Source organism: Rattus norvegicus, chromosome 18, assembly GCF_021556685.1.
Source record: "Rattus norvegicus strain SHRSP/BbbUtx chromosome 18, alternate assembly SHRSP_T2T, whole genome shotgun sequence".
Classification (NCBI taxonomy): Eukaryota; Metazoa; Chordata; class Mammalia; order Rodentia; family Muridae; genus Rattus; species Rattus norvegicus.
In genome coordinates, this window is record NC_141551.1 from 58888519 (window position 1) to 58899129 (window position 10611).

The 10611-nt window shown below is 47.0% G+C and overlaps 1 protein-coding gene across 16 annotated transcripts in view; it reads right to left on the bottom strand.

Moving 5' to 3' along the window:
* The window catches only part of Piezo2 (piezo-type mechanosensitive ion channel component 2), a 372639-nt gene extending 362435 nt beyond the window's left edge, over positions 1–10204 (bottom strand). For 15 of the 16 annotated variants that reach the window (XR_015642301.1, XR_015642300.1, XM_087592762.1 and 12 more), the window contains exon 1: positions 9243–10204. Coding sequence is in view for 14 of the 16 variants with exons in the window: in XM_087592762.1 (XP_087448888.1) it covers positions 9243–9306 (64 nt within the window). In the remaining 2 variants the exon portion in view is untranslated. 16 annotated transcript variants of the gene reach the window in all.
* Positions 10205–10611: the final 407 nt, after the last annotated feature.

Sequence of the window (10611 nt, forward strand, 5' to 3'; positions counted from 1 at the left end):
GGAAGCAGACAAAAGAGCTGAGACAACTCAATCCTACACAGTGCTGGAACTCATCTCCATTGTGTTTTGATTTATTTTTTTAAATCACCAGCTTGTTAAACCTCTGCCTTCCTCCTTTTTCCTCTACCTGTGGCCAGAACTGCTGACCTAAAGCATTTGACCACAAGAGAAAACAGATCGATATGTGTGGTTCCAGAAGAGCTGAAAGCATTTTTAAAAAATAATATGCACTTCAAGGATGCTACTCCGGTCAAACTTCACATTATCCAGTGGGTTTTTCCTTCTTTGTCTACTGCACAGCAGGTAGCAGATATTAGTTGTGACAGTAATAATATTCTCATTTATGACAGCTACAGAGCGTACATCAGCGTACATCAGCCTGTTGCAAATTTTAGAGTCAGGAACTTGGAACCTACTAAGTAGGGGAAGCTAGACTGTAACTTTATATCAAGATCTCTTATGTATTCAAGAGAAAGAAATAAGGCTGAGGGCAGGTTGCCTTAGAGTCCTTGCAGGACGAGCACACTGGTATGCTTTTCAGTGGGGAAAGCATCAACTCAAAATGATGACCCAAATATCTGCTATATATTGGGACACTTAATGCCAGGGTTCTAGCAAGGATAACAAATCCTCGATCTTGCAGAGGCATAGAAGAAAAGAATAGTTCTAAAATAGTCCTAAAATCATAGCATGGTGATGAGTATGCACAAGGTGCCAGGTGACACTGTAGGGACGATGTAATGTATTCTGTGTGGGGAAGAGTTTCAAAGAATGAGACTAGATGTCAGAGTTGTCATGTCGTACGCAAGGTAGCAATAACCAAAGCCATGAAGACCTTCGAGTGGATTTGACTGGCAGGAGAGTGTGCAGGCCAGCATCTGGCTCAACTTTCAACAGGCGGTGCTCCAAACTTTATTTATGCTCTGTAAATGTCAAAACTGTTGGCCGGAATTCTAAATTATCCATGAAACGGCTAGTGGTAAGTGGCTCTTCAAGATCAGTCAACGAATTTCCGGAACTCACGACAACGTGTCGCTTCAGCCTACAATATTAAGAGCTAACGAAAGCACCATTCAGAGTCTTTGACATTCAGTATCATCTAAACCTGAAGCGTCCCTAAGACCTCCATGCTGTCCTCATCCATTCATTTTGTAGATGAAGTGTCCAAAGAATAGAGATATCCCATAAATTAAGGTCGAACCTCTGCGTGACAAAGCCAGAGGTGTGGCTGCAAACCCAGCTCTTTGGCCAGGGCAGAGGAACTTCAAAAGGTATTTAAAATTCTGACAAGTCAGAGACCGTGTACGATAATGATTCATGTGTTTGATTTTCTGACTGAAGATCTAGCAAACAAACTTCTCTATTGGGACTCTTTTTAACAAGTCCCAAATGTCCAGTGATACCCTGACTCCTAATAGTGCCTGATATATAGATTATTCATAGACCTTTCTTACCCCACTCATCTCAAGTGCATCCTAGTAATAGAAACAAAATAACTCACACGGATATACAGCCATGAGTAGTCATCTTAGCAGTTCCTGCACTTGCACCCAAAATGAACAAAGCTGTTTCTCAAAAGTAGGAAAGGCCAAACGCAACTGTAACTGTCTCCTGGAAACGTCCCTCCTAGTCCTTTAAATAGTCTGGGGTGTGTAAATTGCTCATCCCTGGGAACAGGCTGTGCCTCTGATTCTGTTTTGCTGATTCAATTTAGACTTCTCACGAGAACTCATCTTCCACTTAATACAGACCAAGTCAGAACTTGGGAGATGTCTGTCTAAGTCACTTACAAAGCACCATGAGCAATGGATGCCATAGACCTCTGCAAGGCAAACTCTCCTGATTCCCACTTGTCTCCGTTCTCCATCAATAGAAACAACACACCTGGCCTTCTGCAGCTAAGTCCTGCCCAGGCACTACCTCCTAGAACCCCACAGTGCCTGATGTGGTGAAGGGTGTCCAGCTCAGAGGCAAGTACTCATATATTTGTGGGAAGGACGAGCATCCGGCCTCTGATATAGGATGGGGTATGCTGCCAAATTGTTACGTGCTCCAAATGTATTCATTCTCATGTGACAGAAATGGTGCTGGCTTTAGCTAACCCCCATTCCACTAGGAAACCTTTTTAGATAAGAGGACTGCAGAAGAGCAGAACCAGAAGGGCAGCCTCCCAACAAGAGGAAAGAGGCTCTTGAGTACCAGGCAGATGAGAGTCTCCTGGGCTCACGAGAAAGCCATGTTGAAATAGGGAAGGCAGCAGTGATCTGTTGGATTTAACTGAGGTTCAGGCAAACACCTGAGCTCTGAGAGAGGCTGAAAATCTTCTTTCTACTCATGGGCAATATGGGGAAAGGCTAAGAGAGCCTCAAGCTCTGTCTGCTGCTTGATCTCAAACCTGTGCAGGATTGGGGAGAGGGATGCTTGACATTGACCATTGAAGATAATACAGGACTTAGACTTCCAAGTCTGAAACAACACGAAGGAGATAAGCACCTCAGTTTGGGTCATGGAATCAATAACTTTCTAAGAAAACAGTTAAGGAAAGTATCAAAAAAGTTCTTAATCGACTAGTCTCATAATAGCTGAAACACACACACACACACACACACACACACACTTCTTGTAAACAGTACTTCAGATTTGAAATTCATATGCAAATACATGCCACATGTCCATCCATAATATGAATCCTGCTTTCATGCAGGTTTGTTTCCAAAGCAGAGCTTAAAAAAGCATCAGGAGATAACCATAGAGCTTCACCATCCTACCACAGAAGGGTTGGAAGAAATTGGACATTATGTACAAGACACTGAAACCAACTTAAACTAGTAAGCTGTGTTACATACTATACTTTGGTTCTAGAATGGCCCCCCAAAGGCTTAAATATTGAAGGCTTGGTCGCAGGCCTGTGGAGTAGCTAGGTAGTGGCAGGACATTTAGGATGTGGGGCTGAGTTGCAGGAAGTGAGGTCACTGAGACCATGTGTTTGTAAGGGATATAGGAACCCTGACTTTCGCCCTCTCTCTTTCTGTTCTCTAGACACCGTGAAGTGAGCATCAGTTTACACCCCACGTGTCCTGCTGCCACAGGACTAACTAGAACAAGGACAGGAAACAGAAACCAAGTGATTTCATTATCACAAGTAAGACAGAAAGATGACTGACGGTTTCAAAACTTTTTGAAAAGATACAAAATTGTATCGTTGCTCTAACACTTTAAAACATAAATTATTAATAGCAAAGGACTGGGGGTGTGGCCTAGGGGTGGAGTGCATGCTTAGAATGGGCAGGCATCGGCCTCACAGAATACAAGCACGAGGATGAGCAAAAAGTGCTGGATCCCTTAATCTTTGGACAGTTTAGGATGTCTGGGATCATTCACAGTCCAAGTCGGTGGCTCTCCACACAGGTTGCTGTGCGCTTTGGGTCTCTGCCTCCTTTTGATTTCGGCCTGTTATGGCAAGTCTGGTGACCATGTGAACACAGAATTAAAAGGAATAGTTTCTTTTTTTCAAAAATTGCATTATTTTTATTTTATTTGTGTGTAGGGGGGCGTGAGCCTGTGTGCTTGGTGAAGCCAGTGGAGGATCTTGGAACTCTTGCAGCTTTGAGGTCCTGTGGTTGTAAGTCACCCAACACGGGTACTGGGAACCATACTCAGATCCTCTGGAAGTGTTCAGAATTACTTAGCATCCTCTCCATCCTTCCCACCCGACCCCCAACATTCTTAAACTTTTCCCACACTGAGTTCTGTTTAGCCTACATCCAAATGGAATATTGACTTTGCCTGCATTGATCTGCAAATCTTACAAATACATCTCACACACAGCAGCAGCCGCATTACCTGCACTTTTCCTAGAGGTTATTTTCTTTTAAATTGTATGTACGTGTGCACACATACATGTATACACAGAGTGCATGTGCCCATGGCGTCCAGAAGAGGGTACTGAGTCTCCCAGGAGCCATAATTACAAGTGGTTGTGAGCCACCGCTGTGGGTGCTAGGAACCAAACTCAAGTCCCCTTAAAAGATCAGCAAGCGCTCATAACCACAGAATTGACTCTTCAGCCCCTATTAATTATTCTTAAACATCTAGCTATGCTTACACTGTTTATTTGAAACTGTCCTGGATATTTATGCCAAAATGTATGATAATCTACCCATTTCCATTACTTAACTTCAGACATGGTTACCTCTTAGCAGTACACGGGCCAAAAATGTTAAGAGTCCCACTAAAAATAAAATAAAATCGCATCAAATAGACTGCAGACATGCTGTCAAAAATCTAAAAATAAACAATAACAGTACAATCCTAGGGAGAATTATTATTATTATTATTATTATTGTTATTATTATTATTATTAAGAATACTGGTATCTAAAACACTGCATTACAGTGGTGAGAAAGGCCTGGCTACTTAAAACCCCCTACCTGTCACAGATACATTCATCCTTGTGCCTTGACTCTACAAAGTGGCTATGTTGCTTTGCTCTGAGCCCTAGTCTTCCTGTGGCCTCTTCATGGCCTGGGCCCAGACCCCTGGGAGTTCTAAGTCAGCAGGCCAGCTCTCCTGATTGGCTTCCTAAATGTGGGGCAGCAGCATCCTGAGTTCATTAGGCATGGCACAGGAGACTGTGCACACTCCTACCCAGAAGTCAGTACTTCTGACTGCACCTTACAGTAAGAACAAGGAGGAAATGACTCTAGAACCATGTAGAAATAGCCACAGGCAGGGCATAGTCAGCTTGCAACATGTCCTAACCAAAAGGTGAAGTCCAAGGCAATGTTACGGTCTCAACCTATGGCCAAACACACTTTCAACAAAGCAAGATACCCACATGGAATTCCAGTCCACACGTCTCAGGTGCCAACCACTCTTGATCGTCTGGGTTGAATTATTTTCTTCTAGAATTAAATTGTAAATGTCTAACCCAGTGGTTCTCAACCCGTGCTTCACAACTTCCTTGTGGGGGGGGTGTGTCCAATGACCCTTTCCCAGGGGTCACCTAAGACAATCAGACGACACATATACTTACATCATGATTCATAGCAGTGCCAAAACGACAGTTACGAAGTAGCAACGAAAACAATTTTATGGTTGAGGGTCACAAAACATGAGGAACCATATTAAACTGTCACAGCATTAGGAGGGTTGAGAACCATTGGTCCAAACCTTTTACTTCTAGGCGTAACTAATAGTAATAAACAGGCTGAGAAGAGATGACCAAAATCAAAATTATTTTACATACTTTCAATGAATCCTTCAGGATCTACAATACCCTCCCACTGGTTAAATAAAAATAAGCTTTATTTGCAATTTTGCAAACCAACTATGCACAGTGTGGCTTCAAAATGATATCTAGTAGTGAAAATGTGCTGTACAAAGAAACATTAATGACCATAGGTATGCACATATCAAAAGGAGACCCATATTTTAAATCCAGATGTCAGTTTTATCAACTTGTCACAAACCTAAACACACTGGAAAGAGGGAATTGCCTCTATTGGACTTTCTTGTGACCTAAAGCATTTTCCTAATGGCTAATCTATGTAGAAAGGCCAGATCCATTGCGGGCTGTTCTGTGCCACCCAACAGGTGAGCCTGCACTGTCTAAGAAAGGAAACTAGGCAAGCCAGAGGGCACATGGCAATAAGCAGGGTTCCTCCATGGTCTCTGATTCGGTTCCTGCCTCTAGGTTTTTGCTTTGGGTTCCTGTCTTGGCTTCCCTCCATGATAGATTTTAACCTATCAGCCAAATAAATCCTTTCCTCCTCCAAGTTGCTTTTGGTTATGGAGTTTTATCACAACAACAGAAACCAAACTGGGGCACATCCTAATCCTGGAATAATCCGCAGTTAAGTGGAAAGGCTAACACAGTCTTCAGTACTTAGAATATGAGGACCTGAGTTCCAGAAATTGAAATCATACCAAAAGAAAATAAACATAAAATATATGTGATCATCAATGATCAGCTACTATTATGACAATGATAGACCACATATTACATAAGAGTTTTACTGCTCTCCTTTATGTGTATGGAAGAAGTCAATTGCCTAGCAAGAGGCCTTAGATTATTCTGGCGATATTTGACAAGTCCAGTGGCTGTAGCGGTGAAACCATCTGTCAACAGATGTTCATTATGGATGGTAAACAACATATTCTAGTATAATTGGGTTTGGTTGTCAAGACATAACACCTGCGTACAAGAGGCCCAACATCACTTATCACATTCCTTCTAATTTCTTGTAAAGAGCCAATAAAAAAGTAAATAAATAAGAAACTTAAGCATTAGACTGAACACAAAGGCAGCTCATTTTTCAACACCGCTCATTAGCTGAAGAGAGTGGGGCACTCTTGCAGGAAATTTTCAACATCTGTACAAGAAAGAGGTTTAAAGGAAATGTGTGTGAGTTTCTATCAAGGCAAGGCTTTGCAGGCTGCCTTGCCCAGATATAAAAATAGATGGTTAAAATGCAAAAATCGATTCTAATGGCAAGCCGGTCATTGTGCTCTCCGTGCCCAGGATATTAGGGAAATCTGAACATTTGATTTAGTGGCACCTTGGGAGCCAGCGATCCAAAAAAAAATTTAAAAAAAACCTCAGTAACCTTGAAAATCTCTATTTCCTGTAGAAAGGAACCAAGAGCCAAAATAAAGGGATTTCTACCCAGCTACCTAAGGGTGCAGTAATTCAAGGCATCTTAGGACCTGGGTTCTTTTTCCTAAGTGGCAGACAACATGAAAGGGATTCATGGAGTGAGCCTCCCCAGAAGCTCTTCTCTCTCCTTCCAGGGACTTCTCTTCTTCCCTCTTCCAACATCAGACTTTGGGAGGCTGACAGAAGTCACACACTATAGGGTGAGCTGGGGGGGGGAATACTACCTTTGGCCAAATACACACACACACACACACACACACACACACACACACACACACTGAGGTTAATTCATAGCATCTCCTACTCTCACATAACACATATCCATGTGTGTTCACACACACACACACACAAACACACACAACATACACTCTTACATACTCATATATCCACAATGCATTAGCACAAGCCCACCATCTCCTTAACCCACAGATGTGTGGGTGTGCAGAGGAAAGAGTAAAACAGGGGAGATGGTCCCCCAACCGCCCTGCGCTGACTCAGCTCTCCAGGAAACTTTCGTGGAAGCAGGATGGGGTGAGGACTTCTATTCCTGTGGTCCTGCAAGTCCAGCTCCTCCCAAGAAAGTCTCAACCTCAGAGCAGACTCCATGAGCATCCTGAGATGGACTTGGCTCAAGCTTGCAAATATGAATGCTGCAGGAGGGGATGCAGAAGAAATAGGAGGCACGATGGAGCTGGGACCACAGCCTTGGAGCAATGCCCTGGCTTTGCCCCTCTCCACCCTGGAGCCTAGAACATAGGCCTTTCCTCTGGATACATGAGAGCATTTGTCCTATTAAAAGGCTTCAGGAACGGATCACGAAAGTCTAGTGGAAATGACTCTACACAGGCCCTATGGCTTGGGGTCAAAGGGCAGTGAGCTGAGTCCTGCAGAAGCCCAAACCCTAGACAAGACAGCAGGCAACCAAGGGACCATCCCTTGCTCTCATTTTAGAGTGGATCCAGATGAGTGTAGGTGGCCACCTGTTTAACTCTTCCAATAGGTCTCTGCAAAACTGCCACCCTGGGCAAGGAATGAGACAACTTAAAGCAATAGGGGGCAGAGAGGGATGCAGCTGAAGAAGTGCAGGGGTGAAATGGCTTGAGGCAGGGAAGGGAGCAGCTTCTGACCTATTCCTCTTAAACTGAAACACCCTAGTGAACTTGAGACCTAACTGGCTTCCAATTAGCAAATCCAATTGGTAAGGTGCCAGGTGCATCAAAGAGAGGAGATAGAAACAGAGACACCGCCTGTGTGCCATGCACCCAGCAAAAGCTTTTCAAATTACCTTTCAAACACTACCAGGGAGCAAGGTTATCATGGACTTTGAGGAAGCTGTGCTCCCTCCTGTGACCATTGACCAAAGGGTTCTGTCTGGAACCCAGAACTTCACCAGTCCAGGTCAACAGCAGCCTGTCAGCGTTAGCCCCTTCTCTAAAAGCACCTGGTGCAGTGCCTTGCTGCTTTCTCCTCTCCCAGAACCCTGCTTTCCACCATTTTTGGCACCTAGCTTTCCCAGAGGCTTCTAGCTAAAGTTGTTATTCCTGTAGCCATCCAAACTCCAGAACTCCCTCCCAATTACCTGAGCAAATAGCACATTTCACAGAGATGCGACGCCAGTCACCAATTTCTGTCAAGATTCCAAAACAGACCAAACAAACAATACGAACAAACAAAAAGTTTCCTTTCGTGGGAAAGCAAAGACCTCTTTATGAGTGCAGAACTTGCTACTATGTTATGTTTTCTAGTTCTTGTAGGAGTCCATGGAAAGCCGGGCTTTGGAGCTCTGTGATATTTAAGGACTGGGAATGAACATGACTCGGGGCTCAGACTCCTGCAGCTGCTGGGATTTTTAGGCCTATACCCCCTTCCTAACTCCCACAGAGGATGAGGCTCTCCGAGGGACTTTCATAGTCTGATCTGTCCCAACGAATGAGATTCACTTTTTAATCCTTTAAATATCTGGAAAAGGCTGGCCCCAGAAGGGCAGGATTAGGTCTGATCGCCTACAGCCTCAGCATCCAGCCCTTTTGTTGTAAATGGAGGATGTCGTGGAGGTAAAATACAGAATCATCAAGGCAGTTTCTCTTTGCCCCATCTCGCCTTTTCCTTTTACCACTGTTGAAATTGTTCACCTCTACCTATTTGATTGCTGGAGTGTAGGCTGAAGGAGATGGCCTGAGTCCCTTCTGGTCGCACAATGTCTGGCCGGCGGGTGTCCTTGCAAAGTCTTACAGAAGGGAGGGTCGCTGGTCTACCATCACTTTCCCACCTTACTAGCATCCTTTTTAAACAAGCATATACTCCTCTACAGGAAGTCTAGGAGACTTCCATTCAACAGACCAGGACTCCACAGCATGTCCATTCTGGTTACCGGAACTGACTAAGAAAACGTCTGGTCCTGAGCTCTAGATTGCCAAGTTAAAGAGCAGGGCTGCTAAAGCCCCTGCCACTCAGCCTGCGCAGCGGGCCTCTCTCAGAACCGAATCCCTCAGAGCTAAGACCCCTTCACGTTTTAAGGAAGCCCTCTCCCAGGCGCCCTCTGGTTTTCTTTCCTTAGTCAACTCCATGAGCTCCCCGCACTCACCTACTGCCAGGCAGATGGGGAGCAGCAGCCTGAAGATCAGCCCGCACACCACTTCCGAAGCCATCCTGTGCTGGGTCCTTGCTAGTCCGAGCAGTAGGGCGATGCTCGGGGTCCCTAGAGCTGGGGTGTCAGGCCCATGTCTGCTTAGGGCCTCGTGCGCCCGGCTGCTCCTAGCAGCCCTGGCATCGCGTCGGCTGGCGCGGTGCTCTCTGCCCCGAGGGCGCGCTCGACGAGCCGGAGCTGCGCAGCTCACCGGGCTCTAGGCAGCCACCTAGCCAGGTGTCGGAGCCCCTGTGGCCCGCCCATGAAGTGTGGAATCGGAATCCAACGGCGGCTGCTCCAGGGGTCGCCTGGGAAGGAGCCAAGGGAGGGACACTCTGGGAGTGGAGAGGGATGGGGGCGGCGAGGAGAGGGGATGGAGGAGGCAAGCTGTCCTCTGCCCGCTCTGGAAGTGGCGTTCCGGGATGGCCCAGAGTTTCTAGCGGAACCCCTCCGAAGTAAGCGTGTCTGGGCGGCGTAGTCCGGGTTCCGATGCCCTCACGGACTATGGAGCTCCCGGTGAGCTAAAGACCGCCAGGCGCCCTGGAAGCTGCGTCCTGGAGCCCCAGCCTCGGGGCGGATCGCTGAGCCGCCGCTCCGCTTAGCCTCAGCGCCCCCAAGCTTCAGGCCAGAGAGAACCCGGCGCCAGCTGCCGGGCGCGGAGAAACATTCCCACCCCGACGGGGTCCCGCTGCCTGCTCGCGGGGATGCGAGTCCAGTGCTCCCTGCGAGGAACCCCGCGAGCCTGGGCGGGAACCAAGACCCAGACGCGGAGCGCGCGGCGCCACCACCGCGACTTTGGTGAGCAAAGAAAGCCCAAGAACCCTGCAGTTGTCCCCGCGTCCCCAACAGGCGGAGCAGCCTGGGGTCCCCGGAGGGCGCGCGCTTCTCCACCTTCAATGAAACTTTGCAAGCTCTCACTCCCGAACCGGCGTGTCCCAGGGCCAATAGAAAGGCGGCTCCTAGCAGCGATGAGCCCGCCCATGCGTGCCTGGCGAAGTAGGAGCGGCGCACCCGCGTGGGGCGCGTCCGGGTTGCACCCCAAGCTCAGCAGAAGGCCCGGCCGGGTGGGCTCAGTGGTCTGGGCTCCCACCAGAGTATCTCTGGGCGCCACAGCCTCTGCTGGCCTCTGAGACCAGCAGCTCTTCGCATCTCTCTGTGCGTGTGCATCTTGTCAGTCCTGTCCTCCTGTAGTGGCAGTGAGCCTGTCTAAAACTTAACACCTAAGGGGAATCTGTGCAAACCTGGCACAGTAGCTAAGGGCTTGGGCGCCTTGGTGGATACAACACCTCTGCTAAGTCCACGCTACTCACTAGCATTAAGCTAGAAC